Consider the following 19528-nt stretch of genomic DNA (forward strand, 5'->3'; position numbering starts at 1 on the left):
AATTAATTAATTAATTAAACAAAATAATGAGAAAATTAGATTATTTTGGCTTAATTGTTGCTTGACCAGATGTTATTAAGCATATTAGAAGTAATGGGAAAGGTAGAATAAGGTCTGAGACATAAAATGGATAAATACCTTAGCCTAATTATAAAGCAAAAACCCTATCTTAAATTCATTAAGATAAAATAAAATGATAATTAATTAGATTATCATGGATTATTGTTGCTTGACCAAAGGCTAGTAAGGTATCTTGGAGTTTATCGTGTATTGGGAGCAACATATGGGAAAAACTTGGATTAGGTATGTTGCATGAAGTGGATACATCTAATCCTGACTATGAAGCAATAACCTTATTTTTTATTAATTAATTAATTATTTAAGAGAAATAGTATTGGGAGTGAAAAGTTTCAAGATTTTTTATAATTAATCCAATTGTATATAAACATTGTTTAAGAATAATCAGATTTAAATTAAATAAAGAATTCATATTCTTTAAATATTAAATGAGAGCAAATTTAATTTACATTTAAACTTCAAGATAAACATTTGTAATTAACAATTAATTTAAAATAGCCCCATCCATACTCTTATGGGAAATATGGAAAGAGAGAAATAGAAGAATATTTGCTAACAAAAGTATGGACTTAACCTCATTCCTCAGTAAAGTGGAAGCATGCATAATAGGGTGGAAAATAATAATCTTATAAACTCTCAAAAGGAAGAAGGTTCCTTCTTTGAGTAAAATGCAGAAATGCGCAAAAACTAGTTCAAACTAATTAACCCACTATGATCTTCTCAAAAGCGAATATACAAGCCAAGGTGGATTGTAAATGGGAACGCCCTCGAGTAGGATGGGTAAAACCTAATTTTGATGGTGCCTCAAGAGGCAATCCATGACCTGCTAGACTAGGTTCTAACAAAGGCTCTTGGATAATTAAGCAAGCCAAGCGCTTAGGGGTGCTTTCTAATAATCTAGCAAAATTGAAGGCCTTGATCAAAGGTCTAAATTTTAGCCCGGAAATGGGCATTAACAAGTTAATCATTGAAAGGAATTCACAAATTATTCTCAACACATTAAGGAAAAGAAGCACTCCTAATTGGATTTTAAATTTCAAACTTGAAAACACATTAAAGATAATCGACAAATTCAAAGATATTAGTATTAAACATATAAATCGAGAAGGAAACAAAGAAGCAAATACATTAGCAAACAAAGGAGTAGATAGTGAGGATTTTCTCCAAAGGAATAACTAGGTCACGTAATTTGAGACTCATAACCTCGAAAAAATTAATCTAATACTTGAAGAATAATTCTCAATTATCCAGCTCATGGTATGATAGTATAAGATAACTACCCTAAGGATCGAAATAATCCTAACACTTCAGTTGGATGTCCTTACTATAGTGTTTTATGATTTCTATTTGTTGTAAATAGGCTCACTATTATAGTGCTACTTAGATTAATACTAACAATGATCTTGGTCAAGAGGTAATTGTTTGCAAGCTAAATAAAACAAGAACTCAAACAAGAAGGTAAAGCAGCAAGTATTACACTAATTAAAGTGAAACTACAAGGGTTGTCAAAAGAAGGATAGATCAAGAAGTAAATATTGTGTAAAACAAGGAACAATTCTCACAATTGCATTATAAATAGGTGAATGCCCCTATATTATTATCTATATTTATAGCGGACACAAGTCCTTGGCCAAGACTAAGGTTTCTTGACTCCGTTATTTCCTACCAGTGTCCATTTGAACAAACGAACAATGTAAAAAACTTATTAATTATTAATAAAAATTATTGCCCTCAGCCTTTTATTGATCAAAAAATAAAATAAAAAATAATTAACATTAATTTAAATATCCTATCATTTAAGGACTTGGAGCACTGAATAATAAAATATAATTGAAAATTCAAAGACAATTAAATAAAGCAATTAAATTTATCATTTTTAAGTTTTTCCCGTCTTTTCTTTCAATGCTCTTTCTCTAGGGAAACTTGGCGATTCTGGTGGAGAGTTTGGAATCATGCTTGTTGCCATTTCTCCTCTTTGGCCAAGTTTAGAGCCTATTGGATTATACCTCTAATCAAGACCTTTTTATCTTCATGTTGCTTGGTTCCTTGGACCCACTTTCACTATTTGGCATATTTGGTTGGATAGGAATCGTAGGATTTTTCACGATGCTAGGATGGTTGGTCAGCGTCTATGAAAAATTATACTCTTTTCATAAGCTTGTCTTAGCAAAGTGTATATTTGTTGGAGGTGTGAATCCTAGAGATGTTAATATTTGCAATCAGTTCAATTTTCCTCTTCATAGAGATGATCCTTCTCTTGGTGTGAGGAGTGAGGAGTGGCAAGCAGGTCATGAGCAATAGATGCAAACATCTTTTGCAGAAAATAAATCAGGAGGGTTGACAGATCCCTCCTATCAAGATGTTTTGAAAATTAAAATTGATGACTCTTCTCGGGGGAATCCCAGTCAGAATCCTGGTCATGTTAGTATTGGCAGAGTCAAGCCTGATAGTCTTACAAATGTTTAGTTTATTTTTTTCTATTTATAAGGATCTTCGTACAAATAATTACATAGAACCTCACCATGTCATATAATGTGGAGCAACGTTTTCTTAGCTAGAAAAGAATTATTAGTATATCTAATTCTCAAGTGGTTGTAACTATGTTGAATGAGCAACAGTTAGATGCTGTTAGTTGGCACTTAGTTTTGGTTATTAAGCAAATTCTCAAATTGTGTGGCTCTTTGGAATCTGTTACTTTTATTCACATTCACAGGGAGTGGAATGGAGTACCAAACTATTTGGCCAAATGGATTTCTGATCAAATACAAGGTTGGAATATTGTGGATAGGGGACAATTATCTTTGGAATTGTCTCACATGTTGGATTAGTTAGTGGACAAATGTAAGGTTATGTAGTGATCTCTTCTCTATTGAGCAATTGGCCCTTCTTTCTTTGTTTTTCTCTTTGTTTTGAATAAACTTTACCCTTCTTTTAGAGAGAAGTTTCTCTACATGAAATTCCTTAAGTACCAGAAAGGCTAGAAGCTTTTGCTACAATTTCATCAAGAAGCCTTAACAGAGCAGAGAGTTCATAGACTTCATTTTTTATTAGTTAGTAATGTTCATCAAGCCAGCCTTGACTTGGCTCTTCCTCATTCTCAGCAACAACCTCCCGAATATTGAATTTAATGGAGCCAAATTTTTATGATGTGTTCTTTGAATGCTTTGAAGTTTTCATGTTTGCTAAGCATATTTGACCTGTTTCGGTTGCATAGTTCAAAAGCCAATATTAGAGACAGCAGCATTGCTGCAAATGCAAATCGTCTACATTGAAAACATCATTCACAAGAATATTACTCCACATTGACTCGGCAATGTATCGCTACCAATAATATTAGCTACATACATACATACATACATATATAGTGCATATACTCAAATATTGGATCAGAAATAACATTCAGCATTATAGGCATTAAGACTATTATAGCATATTCTCAATTGTCAAATCAAAGAAGGATATTGAGTATCAAGATCGTCCTTTGCTTAATAGCTTTCATCATACATTTCCAAAACTCCTATTGACTGTTTTTGTGTTTCCTTAACTATATTTGATATTCTGGCATGTCAAAGGACAGTTTGGAAACATTTTCGGTCGTCCCAAATCCCCAAAGTCAAATTTCTTTAAAAAACACATGCATTTTATGTGGTAACACAACTATTTTTCCTAGTTTTTAATTAATGTAAGGGATGTAAACTTAGACGGTTCTCTAACTCTCCACCTAGACAAAAATTTTATGTCTTCTATTTGAGAGTTTACAATGCATGTGTATGTATCCTTATAGTGGATAACAAGTCCTAATACTACATGTGATGCCTTGTCTTACAAATATAGGACATGATTCCCAATGAGTGCATGGTTACTCTTCTTGTTGTACACACCACATCACATTATTGATATTATAATTGAATGTCATCATATTAAATTATAGAGAGGAATAGTCATTATATAGACGGTTACAAAATCTTTCCATAATGAAAACGATCAAGAAATAAAGGCAAAATAGAAAGTTACTAACTAAACAACTTCAATGACTTAAATGACCATTATAAGCTAAAAATTACAATATTAATACCCTTTCTTAATGGTAATCTTGCAAAACACTTGAGATAACATGCTAGTCACTTGGTGGCAAATACATTGATGGCTGACTCCTCTTCCAAATGCTTTGCAACAAGAGCTCATCATTGAGACCCTCCCTGGTTGAACTTCTTCTTAGCCAACTACTTTCTATAGAACTTATAATGACCAAATTCACGACAATAACGACATGTGATAGGTTTCAAATTCTTTGAACAGTTTTTGCTGTCCTTTTTCTTGAGTTGACTTGCCTTGCCTTGCCTTTCCCTTTGTCCTTGGCAATAAATGCCTATTTTTCATAATAGTGATTTCATTGCTGCTACCAAACTATTGTTTCCGCCTAGCTTGTTGTAAGAGCTTATTGCACAAATCACAAGTCAACATTTGTAGTAGTATTGAAAATTTTGATGATCGTGGTAAGCTCTTCAATGTGATAGCCATCATATCCTCTTATTCAATATTGCAACCAATGGCCTTCAATTGATTGTAAATGTTTTTGATCTTCATGAGATGAACCTGTAAAGATGTCTTTTCATTCATCAGAATCAAGAACAACATATTCTTAAGAAAGAAAGCTTTGCCTTTATCTCATGTTTTGTGAGAATTCTTTAGGTGACTCAAGATCCTTGTAGCATTCTTGCTTGCAACACTTTTAGAAGCATCTCAAACTAGTCTCGGTCTTTACCTACCCTTGTGGGACAAGTAGATTACCCAAAATAATCTTACCTAGGCACTAATAATCAAAAAATGTGAGCATTCACTCCTTCCAGGCATTCTAGTACTTGTCATTGAATCTCTTAAGTGCCTTCCAACATGATGTTGGGTAATAAAGATATCCCTTCCACTGTCCAGAGGTGCAGAAACTAAAATCAGCTTCTCCAAAAACTTTGATATTTGTTGATAAAGAATAGGCAAAGAATAGAAACCCATGATTTGGACAAAAATGTCAAAAAGCTGGCTGCAAAACCATGCCACAATTTTGTTGAAAATCATCAAACCCTCATTGCAGCACAATTTTGTGGGAACAACTGCAAAAACCCACAATTGTCAGAATATTGTCATAGACTCGAAACAACAGCAAGCACTCACGCTTTTGAGGAAAATCGTCAAAAAACTAGGCAAGGAAAAAAAAAACCAACAATTTTGTTTTGAAAAATTGCCAAAAAGAGCGAAATAAAACCACAATTATTAGAAAAATAACATAGAAAAATGCTTCATGGTTTTTTTGGAAAAAATCATGAAAACCCACCACAAATTTTGGGGGAAAAATCAGCCATAACCCTAGATGCCAATGCTGAAACCCCAATGCTCTCAGATTCTGAAATCTCAGGTTTGCAGCTTAAAACATATTTTTTTGGAAAAAAAAAACCATACAAAAAACATTTAGTTGCAGCCCTTAAACAGGGCCAAAAAGGCCTTGTCAGTGTCCAAAACCTTTTGGAACACCCATCTCCATAGCGCAAAAAACTTCCTATGAGGCAAAGAAAACAAGGGTCGACTTCAAAAAACACTATCACACTAGCAGAAAAAAACCCACTGCCACAAATTTTGTAGATCGTGAGCAGAAAAACTGCCAACAAAAACTTTTGTGTGGGTCTAAAAAATAACAGACGCAGAAATAAACATTGACTTTTTTTCTTGTTGAGCTAAAAAAGACAGGTACATCCCGTGAAACCCTAGCAAAGAAGACAGTCAAAAATCATGTTTTTTTTCTTCAAAAGAGGGCACGATCATATGCAGAAACCGACGAATGTGGACTGGAAAACAGTGGGACTGCTGCAATTTTGAGATTTTGTAATTCTCAGAAAACTGGAAAACACAGAAAACATTGCTTGTCAAGTTGTGAAAAGACAGGCTGTCACAAAAAGACTGCCAGAAAAATCCCACAATGCAAGGGTCGCGCTGCAGTGACCCTAGCTGCTGAGAGCAAATGGTACAGACCAAAGAACCAAAACTCGGAATTGGCTTGGAATTGACAAGGCCTCCTCAACTCGTGAATCGGCTATGAATCGCTCATGAATCAGCTACAAATTGGCAAAGTGAAAAAAACCCTTGAAATTTAGAGAGTTTAATGATTTAAAACTTATTTTATGCACCTTTTATTGAATTTAAATTGAACACATGAGGCAAAGAAAATAAGGGTCGACTTCAAAAAACAATATCACACTAGCAGAAAAAAACCCACTGCCACAAATTTTGTAGATCGTGAGCAGAAAAACTGCCAACAAAAACTCTTGTGTGGGTCTAAAAAATAACAGACGCAGAAATAAACATTGACTTTTTTTCTTGTTGAGCTAAAAAAGACAGGTACATCCCGTGAAACCCTAGCAAAGAAGACAGTCAAAAATCATGTTTTTTTTCTTCAAAAGAGGGCACGATCATATGCAGAAACCGACGAATGTGGACTGGAAAACAGTGGGACTGCCGCAATTTTGAGATTTTGTAATTCTCAGAAAACTGAAAAACACAGAAAACATTGCTTGTCAAGTTGTGAAAAGACAGGCTGTCACAAAAAGACCGCCAGAAAAATCCCACAATGCAAGGGTCACGCTGCAGTGACCCTAGCTGCTGAGAGAAAATGGTACAGACCAAAGAACCAAAACTCAGAATTGGCTCGGAATTAACAAGGCCTCCTCAACTCGTGAATCGGCTATGAATCGCTCATGAATCGGCTACAAATCGGCAAAGTGAAAAAAACCCTTGAAATTTAGAAATTTTAATGATTTAAAACTTATTTTATGCACCTTTTATTGAATTTAACTTGAACACATCAAATAAAAGCTAACAGACATAAACAAAGAACATAAATGATAAATCCATCACATACGTACAATGTAAACTATAATTTGTAGCTGAAGTAGAAAGAAAACTTAGGATCATATGACATAGACATATAAAATTATAAATGTTGTCAAATCATAAACGTATGTAAGATGAAGATCCATAAAACCAATGACATCAAATCATAAATGTATGTAAGATGAAAATCCATGAAACGTATGTCTATCTATAAACAAAATGAAAAAACAAGTCTATCTGGTATAGCTCTAGCTCAAGTCTATCTCTCAACTTTCCTCTCTTTTTGGCAAACTCAACAAATAGAAAGTCTTTTAGGGTTATAAGAAAGGGAAATGTGAAAAAAAAATCATTAAAAAAAGTATTTTTTTATGTTTTTAAGTTGCCCAATTTTCCAAGCTGATTCATGGCAATTCATGGTGATTCATGGCGATTCATGACTAGAAATCACTGATCCGATCACTGGATCAGCAAAAATTGCCCAGCCGAATCGAATCGCCTAAAGCGGATGAATTGCCGTGATTTTTGGTTCTCTGGTCCAGACAGAAAAAAGCTACTGCAGCCTTTGCCAAATTAAAATAAAATCTCACCACAGTTTTTCAGGAAAAAACCTTCAAAACAATTAATTAAAAAACCTCCAACTGCAGTACATTTTCAAATTTTGATCACATCAACTTATGCAAGCATTGAAGAGGAAACTTGACCTATAGGCAAGTTTCCTGAAGGAAATACGCCCACCTCAAACCTGGATTTTAGAGTTGGGATCCAATCCTCCGACAATTTACTCATTCCCAATTTTGATCTAGGAACTTCTGACTTGACTCACCCATTCCTTAACAGCTAGGGCACTAATAAAGCCAAAAAAATGTTGCAAACCAAAGGATAATTAAGCTAAAAAGCCAAAAAACAGGAGTACCCAATTAAAATGGGGCATGTGTTTACAATACAACACGTCTCCTTACCATATTTAACTAATAATTTCATTTATTATTCATTTTTATTTATTTTATTTATCATAGGCTAGCCAAGCCCAACAGAAATCTAGGACATACAAGCTACTTTCCCTTATGGTAACCTTTTCTATGGATGTGACATATTAACTTCTACTTATTTCTTATTTGTTTTCCTAACAAAAACAACAGCTAGTAAATCTAAATCTAAAAGATCCAACAAGTACAATTATAAAAAATTAAGATGAGTCCCAAACAAACAATGAGAAAAGGAGGTTCATAAGAGAACCGCCTAAGAAATATTATCTTCAAGGAAACTACATTCATAGAAAGGTGGACAGCGTTATATTAATTCCTGCAAGTGACTAATGTCAGTTAAAAGAACTTGAAGGTACATTTAGTTACAATAGGGTTGTTCTAGATCAAAACAAACTCAAGCCTGTGAAGAGCTTCAAATACTATATACTTAAATTGTGAATGGAGTCATGCTAAAGCGGTCAAACCTAACTGTTGTATTTTAAATGCAGACTATGAATATGATTGGTTTTAAATGTTCTGCTTATATGAATTTCTTTGATAAAGATCTGCTGCCCAAGATAACAAGCATGTACCAGAGGAGTTGTTTCAGGACAAAAATATATGGAGATATATATCTCTCCTAAATTTTACTCAAGTTTTATATAGAACTATTGATTTTAATGCTTCATAATAGATTCAGTTTCAGAACATTTGGTCAATAAAAGAATTGACAATTATTAATCATCAAATTATGTGAGTCACATGTAATTGGACATACCTGAAGTCTTGTCTTTACAACCCATAAAGGATTGGTAACAATAGCTGTAGCAGCACCAGCACCTGATGCAGATACCATATTGGCTCCCACTGAAAATTCATGATGTGGATCTGAATAAATGACAATCATATTAACAATTATGTAAGACTAAATAATAAAATGTACTACAAAAAACTCACTGTCATTATCTCAGCTCAAGGAAATATTAGTTATCTATAGTGCAAATGATTCATAAATCTCAATATAAACAAAATATAATCAGATGGAAGCATATATGTTACCATTTTGAGGGTGTTGTAATTTTTTCAATTGTTCATAGATTGTGAAGTACACCTGTAATTGGAAAAATATACATTAATTGGAAGCCATTTAAAACTAAAATGCAATAATACACTCATCATGGCATCACCTCATGATTTTTTTCTTTTTTTTCTTTTTTTTCCACAAATAAATTCTTGCCTATCAGTTTGTTTCACACCTAATAGTCACGATTGTCAAGCTAAAAAGCCATGAAACATTAAGATATAAACAAAAATGAAGTACATGCAACTTTGAATAATAAACAAGACTAAGAAATTCTGGATTCTCTACCTTAACTATTGTAAATAAAACAATTTGTGAGTCATTTCTACTATCATGTGGCTAAGAATAAACATGAATCACATCCCACCTGACCACTAAAACTCTGATGTTTTGTTTAAATTGCCCTAAATGATATCTGGTTTCTGTAAACAATGATTTTGTTTAGATTGATACCTCAAAGGAATTTGGTTTTCGTAAACAATGGTTTTGTTTATATTGATGCCCTAGATGGTATTTGGGTTTAATAAACAGTGGTTTTGATTAATTGATGCCCTGGATGGTAGTTGGTTTCATTTCCTGCTTTCATGGAAAAGTAGTTCAGGTATTGTAAAAGGAATAATGCAATGATTATCGTTCTTAACTCGAGTTGTGTAATTTCAATTTGATTATTGCATACTCATACGCATACGCATACACATACACATATACACATACACATACACATACACACACACATACATAGATACATACATATAATTATGATTATAATTCATAAACCCAGTTACCATGGAGAAAATGTGTAAAACCTCCTTGAATAATGATAGAAATTACTTTCTCTTCATAGATTTGATCTATCAAATTTGGATAGAGCAATACCTATTGTACCATCTACAAATTCTAGTAATTCCCCAGCCATTACTTTATCGCGGACTGACTACCATGTTTATGAGTTTGAGACTCTCAGTATAAATGACAGTGTCAATCAGGAGGTTATATAAACATTTCTTCCGTCCAGATGCTGAGGTGATGATATTCAGAAAATTCATCCTTAGACCTGCAAGGCTAGAAACTTGCACATGTTTTGCTCTCAGGCTACAATTGTCATATATTACAAGTGAAGCTAACGGAAAAATTATCATCCAAACTGATCAGGCACTAGATCAATGATGTCAAGTGCCCTTTGTCTTCAGGCACAAAGGTGCAGCAGGTTGCCAGTAGTGCCCAGGAAGCCCAGTTGTTCATTTTCCAGGAAGAAATTAATGTTATACACGAGACTTAGGCATCTTTTTTGTCAACAAGAGAATCTGGCTGATTTTGTAAGAACTAAGCAATGGTTGGTAGGCATCTTCTATCACCCATTAGAATGGTGACATTGGACATTGTCAAAATATTTACCTTGTGCTCTTCCATAGACAGATGGAGACATTCTACCAAAAAAATAAGAGTTGGTGACGAGTGCCTACTTTTGTTACCATGAAAATTGAATGCCTAATTCTATGCCAGATCAGTGTAACAGGAAAGGTGATTCTACAGATACTCAAAAAAACTTGATTTCATACACCAATTTCGTGAATGCTGAATGAGAAAGCTTCTCAGTAGAGTCAATCTTGATTCTAATAATATTTTCTCTATCTGATCAGTGTTTGGGCTCATATTTTACAAAAGCTCCAAGTCAACAATGCATAATACATGATACAGCTTAAAGCAAAATCTGTAGACAAGTTGGATAATGGAAGTGTAACACTTCTCATGTAATAATGACATCCAATAACCAACCTTATCTCTGCTGATAACCTATGAACTTGTATCACACAAGTGTCTTTTTCACCAACCATGCCTACATACCGCAACCTTTGGATTACATATGAAGAGGCCCTGGAATTATACTTAATGTTATAGAAAGTTTTAACTTGAGTTCTTGAAATTAATGAAGCTGTGAACACATTATGTAGTACACCAATGCCCATTACTGAGGGTTTGTTACTGTGTGAGCTATTCATCTAATTTTTACAGTGTTACCCGAGGACAGGTCCCCAGCCTTACAACCCACATCCATGGTATGGAGACATTTCTGGGATGCAGGGACAGCCAAGGGACGCCCCCACCCTATCCCCTTTTTACAAAAATTGGCAATGGGCATCCTGGAAACCCAAGAACATCACAAAATATTTTCAGGGATTGTCGTAAATCCTAGGAACAGCCGACAATGGCTTAGCCATCCCTCGACCATCCTCAACAGAAATGTGTGATGGTAGGCAAAAAAGGAACTTTTTTAATGCAATTTTTTTAAAATTCCAATGTGGGCCCCTCATCCCTAATTCACACAAAAAAGTATTATTTGTTGTTTTGGGGCTCATTACTATTAGTTAATATTGTAAGGTTTGAAACATTGAAGCAACAGGAGCAAAGTGTAATTGAAAGAAGAGAAGGCTGCAACTGTGCAAGTGATAGAAGGAAGAGAAGTAAGTCACATACTATGATTCTTCCATTCTTTTATTTTTCGATTTCTTTCAAAGCATAAAGCTTGAAAAATCTGATTTATTTATTCTTTTGCATTATTTCAGTATTATTATTCATTGTTCAATCTCAAAGAAAATCAAAATGAGCAGCCATGAGGGTAGTAGTAATGAGGATGAATTGGAAATGGATGTTGAGCTAAGTTGCTGGTTCGGATTCTGGTTCATGTGCAGGCTCGACATTCGCTCAAAAAAAATTTGGGTTGGATTCAGGTTCGTCCATACAAGAAATTGTTTTTTTTTAAATTATATATATGTGAAAATATACTATAGCAAATAAATTCATACACCACTATCCTAAAATTAAAGCAATTTAGCAACATACACCACCATATATATTAACGATTTAGTTCTAATGGCATGACAAAATGTCAAAATACACCATTATACCAATGTTTCAGTTCAAAAACAGTAATGTCAACATTACTAATCAGTCATATAATCAAATGTCATAAAAAATCACCAAACAATTCATCACCATTAGGCAGTTGTAGATTAGAAGCACAATTAGTGCCACTAATATCATAATATCAACCATAGCCTCAAGGTCAACTTCAACATCACTATGTATCTCATCATCACGTTCACCATCATCAATTGCAAGTGCATCAAAGTGGGCTTCCAACTCTGCAAACTCTAGTTCAACAAACCAATGTTTTGCCACCCCTTTTTTGTAGGTATTGTGTGCGAGTTGTGAGCCTCAAGTTTGAATGCACAAAGACCAAGTTCTCTCCCATCTTGGAGTTTAGTAAGTTGCATTTTATTCAAGGGATGAAGTATGTGCTCTAATTCCTCTCAAATGATGATGAACTAGCAACCTATCAAGACTTACAAATTTGAAATTATAGGGTGAAGAGTTTTGAATATTTATCAAAAAGAAACTAGAAATTAGAATCTTAAGATTAAAGAACTTACCTATGATAAAATCTTGATGGTGATGGTTGCAAGTGTTGGTACCTTTGTCCATGGAAGTACCACCATGTATGAGCATCAGCATTGTTCTTGTCTTCAAGAGCTTCAAAACCACAATCATTAGTGCTCATGAAACTCATAAATTCAGACCTTATTGCACATTGTAGGTGATCGGGAAAGAGTCTTCAAAGGGCTACCTTGTACCCTTGAGCAAATTTAGAATCTCAGTATGGGGCAACTCTAGTGGTACTCCACTTGACGATTGATGGGTTGTAGAACCTGGGTCTCAATGCAAAGGCAAGTAGATGCAAAGGGGTAGTCATTTTGTTCCATCTCTCTACCATGATTACCCATAGCTCCTTGAATAATTTTTCATCAAGATCTTGCTCTTTCTCATTTATGATGGTTCTAATATCCGCAATCATTGAGTCAATGCCATTATATACCTCACCCAAGCAAGGCTTATCCATATCAGTATATCGGGTGATGCTCATTATAGGCTCGATGAACTTCAAAAGGAACTTGGCTCGATCCCACCAAGAGTCATCTAGCATCAATGCCTTAATGGCAATTTCCTTGGCACTATTAGATGGCCTCCATATGATCCAATTAACATTGGTTACCATTCTAGACAATGCCTCTTTAAACTTGACAAGGCATCTCAAAACAATAGTGTTGTAGGCAAAAAGGGTCTCACCAACCTATTTTAAGATCAAAACAATAATAGATTTAAAAAAATTAAAAAGTAATCTATTTAAGTTTAAAAACATAAAAAGTTCACTAAACTAATGTAACTAGATTTTCAACATGTTTAAACTTTAAACAATTGAACTTATCTTCAAGAGCTCCAATTTTGAGAATTGTCTAAATATTGCTTGCGTCATATGGTGGTTCGTGACAAACATTTGGATATCTTGTGCCTCTTCATATTTTTTTATCCATTCAACCTTAGTGCCAATTTTTTGCAGCATTAGGTTGAGTGAGTGCAAAGCACAAGGTGTCCAAAAAATTTGTTTGTATCATTCCTCAACCAATAAGCCAGCAACCCTACAATTCTTGGCATTGTCAGTTACTACTTGAATAAAATTTTGAGGGCCAACTTGCTCAATGGCTTGTATGAGAATTTTTGCAATGAAAGCATCATTTTTTACATGTCCTTCACAATCCACAACTCTTAAGAGCATTGACCTCTTGTAGACACTGCAATAAAATTCACTAAAGGACGGTTGCTCGCATCTTTCCATCTATTTGACACTATTGTCACACCTGTTTCAGTCAATGAATCCTTGATGGGCAGCATAGCAGCCTCTACATGGGCCACCTCATCAAATAGTACAGTAGTGTGTATCTTCTCAAAACTAGGGCCCTTGAACACATTTGAAACCTCATTAACTGCTCTAATCATTAATTGCCAATACAACAACATTAAATGATAATCTATTTACATAGTTACTTCTCGCTATTGCTTGATTGGCAATGTCTCTAGCTTCATTTTGAAATGATGTTTCCAAGGCTCTCATTTCTCTCTTACTTACAGTATGTTGTTTAGGAGAATGCAATAATGGATGGCCCTCTGCCCGTGGTTCATTGGTAGTGGAAGTTGAAGACATAGATGACAATTTTCCTTTCTTTGAAGGCTTGCCACTTTGCAACGGATGAGAAGCATTTGCCCTCCCAGCAGCTTCATCTATTTGATTTTGTTTGTGAATGTATTTGTCACAATGTGGTTTGGAAGGAAGGTTTTAAATAGCACTATGTTTACTTCGGCTTCCGTGTACAAAATTTAATGTCTTTCTGAGGAATAAAGCACAAATGTGCTTTTACTTACTATAGGAGCTACTAGATTCCTCTTTGCAATAGTCGCAAATCCACACATAACCTCCTCCACCCTACATTGGTTGAATCATTTCCACATATTTCCATAATGGGGAGCATCTGTCAATTTTGAAGTGAGGGTCTCCGTCTCCAAAACCACTTGCAGCCATTTCTTGAATCTAGAAAGAACAAAACAAGGGGAAAAAAATTTAAAAAGAAAAATGACTCCTGATATATACCAATAATAATACATGGTATTTGATGTATGTATCAATATGTATGAAGGCTAAATGACAATACGGGCTAATCATGTATTGGTAGTGAATTAGTAATTAAAATGGAGCATGTATTTGTGATTCACTTACCTGTATAAATTTTTAAATAAAATTTAAAAATAGTTCACTTAAAAAAATATGAAAATGCTAACCTATAGAGAGGGAGATGGCACTAGTGCTCAAAATCCACAGGCTTAAAAACGTTGCTGATGCAACACAAAAACTTGTTGTGAGGAACCACAGGATGAGGCAAGGAAAAAAAACCTACGCCAAGAAAGAACCCACATTGAGGAAGTAGCCATCCTCAGAGATAATGCCAACCAATCACACTGAGAGACAAATGCCAAACAACCGTGGAAGAGAGCGCTAAGCGATAAATCAATAAATTAAAGACATCGTGGAACTATGGAAGCCAAATGTCGTGGAAGACAAAATCATGGTCCATGTTTTTAGTTTTACAAAATGACAAATATCGTGTTTTACTTTTAGGTTTACATTAGAATATTAATAAAATAAAGTAACAATGTTGTCATTGAAAGTCAACCAAATTCAAAATTCACTCTAATTCATCTGAAATTTCTCTTGATTTGGCACATGTATTTTGATAATCACTCAAAATGGATGGAAATTCGACCGAGGTTCACATGTAGAAATTTACAACGAATTACATAGGGAAATTTCGAATTTGGAATCGATTTCGAGCCGACTTCAAATTTCCAACAAACCGACAAGTGATTTTTCAGCTGCCAGAGCAAATACGACAACTTAGGTGTTCAAGCTAGTGTTGGGCAGCAACCAGACTTGTTTATGAGCCCTTCAAAAATCATAGGTAAATATGCAAAGGGCCCTTCAACAAGAAAAAACCTCTTCTCCGAAATGTTACACCTAGGGGTCAAAAGAAACAAATTTAAGGGAGACAAGGGTATTGGAATTGTCATGTTTGTTTGGATGACTTTAGGGGTAGCTATACAAGAGTGAAGTCTCATTCTTTGGGTATTGCATGACATGGGGTTATAGCTTGTATGGATTTAACTTAAGAGGAGAGAATATTGTGCCATAGATTGCACATGGAGGCTGAAATAGGAAACAAGGTTTGGAAATGTCGGCACCTTCCTTTTCAAGTGCACACTCATCTAGGCCTATGTCATCCACTATTGGTAGTAATCTTATTGAGATCAGGAAAAAGGAAGGTGAGTGGTGGTGTGAAGGGAGAAATAGGTGAAAATGTTTAATACGCAAGCTCAAGAAGCTACAAAGTCACCCATTGCTAAATTCTTATTCGCTAATGCTATCCCATTTCATATGGATTGTTCCTCTTATTTCAAACAAATGGTGGAAGATGTCACTATGGGGCCCTCATTCATAAGCTTTGGTGATCATAAGATGTGAACTACCCATCTAGACAAGGAGTACTCCAAGGTTGATGTGTTGTTGGAGGAAATGAGACGAACTTGAGTGAGGATAGACCGCTCTATTGTGATGGTTGTATGGACTGATGTTAGACATCAGCCACTCATCAACATCATGGTCACATCCCCTGCTAGTTTTTATTTTCTAAAAGTCGTCAATCATTCAAGGAAGCGTAAGGGTGTGAAGTTCAATTCACTATTTTGAGAGATACCATAGAGGAGATTGGACCTGCTAATATTGTACAAGTGATCACAAATTCAACACATGGTTGCTAATCAGCTAGTTTGATGATGGAGGATGCTTACAGCCTACAAGAACATCATTTGGACCCCTTGTGTGCATGCATTGAACAAAGCATTGGAAGACATGGGAAAGATAGATTGGGTTAAGCAAGTGGTATCTAAAGCTAAAGAGGTTTGAATGTTCATTTGCAACCACCACACGTCACTTGCTCTTTCTAAGTCCTTTTGAAAGGAGTTCCTCCAACCAATTGAGACAAGGTAAGATAATTACTTCATTTTATCAAATTGATAAATTATTTAAATTATTGTTAGATGTGTTTTCAAGTTACATTGAGCTTTATAATTATATATAATAGGTATGTCACTCACTACATTTTAATAGAGAGGATGCTTGAGGTGCATGAGCCTCGACAATTGATGGTGGTGCATCCAAAGTGGACCCAATGACCTAATTCTAGCTCTCAGGTAAAATTGGTCAAGCAAAAGGTCCTTGATTATAAATTGGTGATCACATTGAGGTAAGTTGTTGACTTTATTTAAAATTAAACATTAGTCATTAGATTGTTGACTTTCATATCAAAAATCATTATAAATTTATAATTCTTTCAAGCATTTTGCAGCATTTTGCAGATATCTTTGCTCTATCATCTCATCTATCTAATACAGACTCTCGTAGTCTTGGAGAAATATGTGAGAATTTGACAAATATGCTTGGGAAGATAAAGAAAATAATTTTAGCAGGGATCCTACTTTGGGGTTACATGAACAACATAGTAGGGTCATTATGCCATGAAGGTGGAAAATAATGAATGGCTTGCTTCATATGGCAGCCTATGCTCTAAATCCAAAATAGTATGAAAATAAGGATGGATGGGTGCATCCATATGATGATCTAGAGGTATTAGATGGGTCCACACAAGCCATTAATAAGATGTTTCCAGAGGAGGAGGCTTCCATACTTCGTACACAATTCCTTGACCTCACAAAACCTTAAGGCCAAACATTGAGTAAACCACACATGAGGTTGGATAGAGTCACCTTAGCACAATGAGATCATATTCGCTAGCAGACAGAGTATGTGAGGGATACACCATAGCTGAAGGTGCTTGCATCTTGCCCTCTTGCACAAATTGCTAGTTCTTCTACCACAGAGAGGAAATGGTCTAGATAAACCTTTATCCACTCCCTTAAGAGGAATAGACTTATCTCTAGACAAGCAAACATGCTAATGGTTGTGCTTATTGGTCTTTGACTTCAAGGGTCAAACTCGATAGTATGGGCACACTCCAGCTTTACTATGGGATGTCGATTCTAAAAATATGGCCCACATTGATGAGGAAGATACACCACCGAGATTGGTTAGGGTTCCGTTGGATAAAGAAGCATTGAAATGGAGCATGAAAGTGGCAACAACTAATTTCGATGAAATGTTGGCAGATGCAAAATCAGAGCAGCAATGTACTTTGTTTTTCTGCATTTTAATTTTTATATTTAGCGTGAAAATCTAAATCAGCACTTTAGCCAATAGCAATTCTATGTATTCTTTTTTTGTTATCACTTGTGTTGATTTATAAGGATTGCTGCAAATGTATTAGCACTGCCTATACGGTATGCATTTTTCAAAGGCAGCAATCTCTCTCTTATTTATATTGTGTATGAGACATGGAGAGACATGTCCCTTCAGGGTATAATGACATATATATATATATATATATATATATATATATATATATATATATATATATATATATAGTATTTCTTTAGTCTTATTATATTAATTTCTCTCTCTAACATAATAATAATACTTAGATATATATAACTTATACCTCATATATAATGAATATATATATATATATATAATGGTATTATCTCATAGGTTTATCTGACTCAAGCTACCAAATATCAACACTCCCTCTTAGCTAGGGAGAATAAACATAAGATATTATATTACCTCTGTAAAATCAAGAATGGCAAGTTTTAAGAATATCTTTGACCAGAAGATATCCACCATTTAGATATCATCTCATGATATCAAGAGTAATGGCCTCCTGAATATCAAGTCACATGACATTCACCAAGTACTCTGAGTAATGGTCTCCTGCATGTTACGATGCATGATTTTCACCAAGTGCTTGTAATGTTTTGTTCCCGTTTGTAGGTGAAGTTTCCGAATTCGACAATTCCCTCAGTTAAATGTCAATTGTAAAGCTTGCACAATGGGCACTAGACGTCCGTACGGTGGACAAAAAGTGCAACTGCAGGGGTGAAGAAACAATCTTGGACATCATACAGTAATGTTGGCCTAGAGGTCGTACACCTTGGATGTCATACAATGATGTGTCAGTTGTACAGTAGAGGCACTATTTCGTATTGTGGTTTGTGGGAGCCATACAATGATGGTTGAGCAGTCTGTACGGTGCAAGTAGGGAGGGTATCCAACAGAGAAGGGGGGTCTGTATGGTGTAAATCCAATATTCGATGGAGGTCGTACGACGGTGTGTATGAGCGAAGGGTGATGGGATGTAATAACTTTGTCAGGGTATTGTGTGCATCCATGCAAGAAAGGTAAATAGCTACCAATAACAATAGAAAAATAACAATAGGTGATTGCACATAGAAAAATAACAATAGCACTTTAGATTTGCTAGATACAGATGATAGATAAAATGCCAGCACAAATAATTTCACATAGAATGTATATTCACAAACGTAGATGGCGCTCCAGATGGGCCAGACCCGAAGCAAAGTAGAACACAATGGAATAGGGTGAGGGTTGAATCCCACCGAAACCGAAATAGCCAAGTAGGGAAGATCTTTCATTTCCGAAATGGCGAACAACTGAAAATCCCAACTAGAATTCGCAATACAAAAAAAAATAATCCAAATCACATCCCAACTACTACCTACATGTCGTGCTTAAATACCCTTCGGAGGAGATCCCAAGGGTTTAGAAATATAGCAGACGGCCACACCTACGAAAACAATAAAATAAAAATGGGTCTACGATATACTAAATCAATTGTCCCATAAATAAAGGTTTGATTAATTATTTATTTTGTGACAGGAACATTACAATCCTCCTGTCCCAAAATTTGCTTGTCCTCAAGCAAATGCAGTGTCGGATGCTACAAAATGTGTTCACCTTCCCAAGTTGCATCGTCCAACAACAAATGTTTCTAACATACCAATTATTCTCTCAAGGTGTGGTTCCATAGAGTCTTCTCACATACATCAAGTATCTCGGTCGGTTCTAACACAAGCTTCCCTTCTTCATGGAGCAACAGAAGATCAGTGGTTACAGCAATGTTCTGTCCCACGGCTTTCTTCAGGCAAGAGACATGAAAGACGTTATGGA

The 19528-nt window shown here is 35.1% G+C and overlaps 1 protein-coding gene across 1 annotated transcript in view; it reads right to left on the reverse strand.

The window, feature by feature from the left end:
- Positions 1-19528, reverse strand: part of LOC149537903 (nicotinamide adenine dinucleotide transporter 1, chloroplastic-like) — a 90808-nt gene that overhangs the window by 25790 nt on the left and 45490 nt on the right. Inside the window, exons 4-5 of the mRNA XM_089799315.1 lie at positions 8982-9033; positions 8701-8810 (exon numbers count right to left, since the gene is read on the reverse strand). Of these exons, the coding sequence (XP_089655441.1) occupies positions 8701-8810; positions 8982-9033 (162 nt within the window). The remainder of the gene's footprint in view (positions 1-8700; positions 8811-8981; positions 9034-19528) is intronic.

Source organism: Cupressus sempervirens, chromosome 9 (assembly GCF_028749045.1).
Source record: "Cupressus sempervirens isolate cs-2001-9-10 chromosome 9, ASM2874904v1, whole genome shotgun sequence".
NCBI lineage: Eukaryota > Viridiplantae > Streptophyta > Pinopsida > Cupressales > Cupressaceae > Cupressus > Cupressus sempervirens.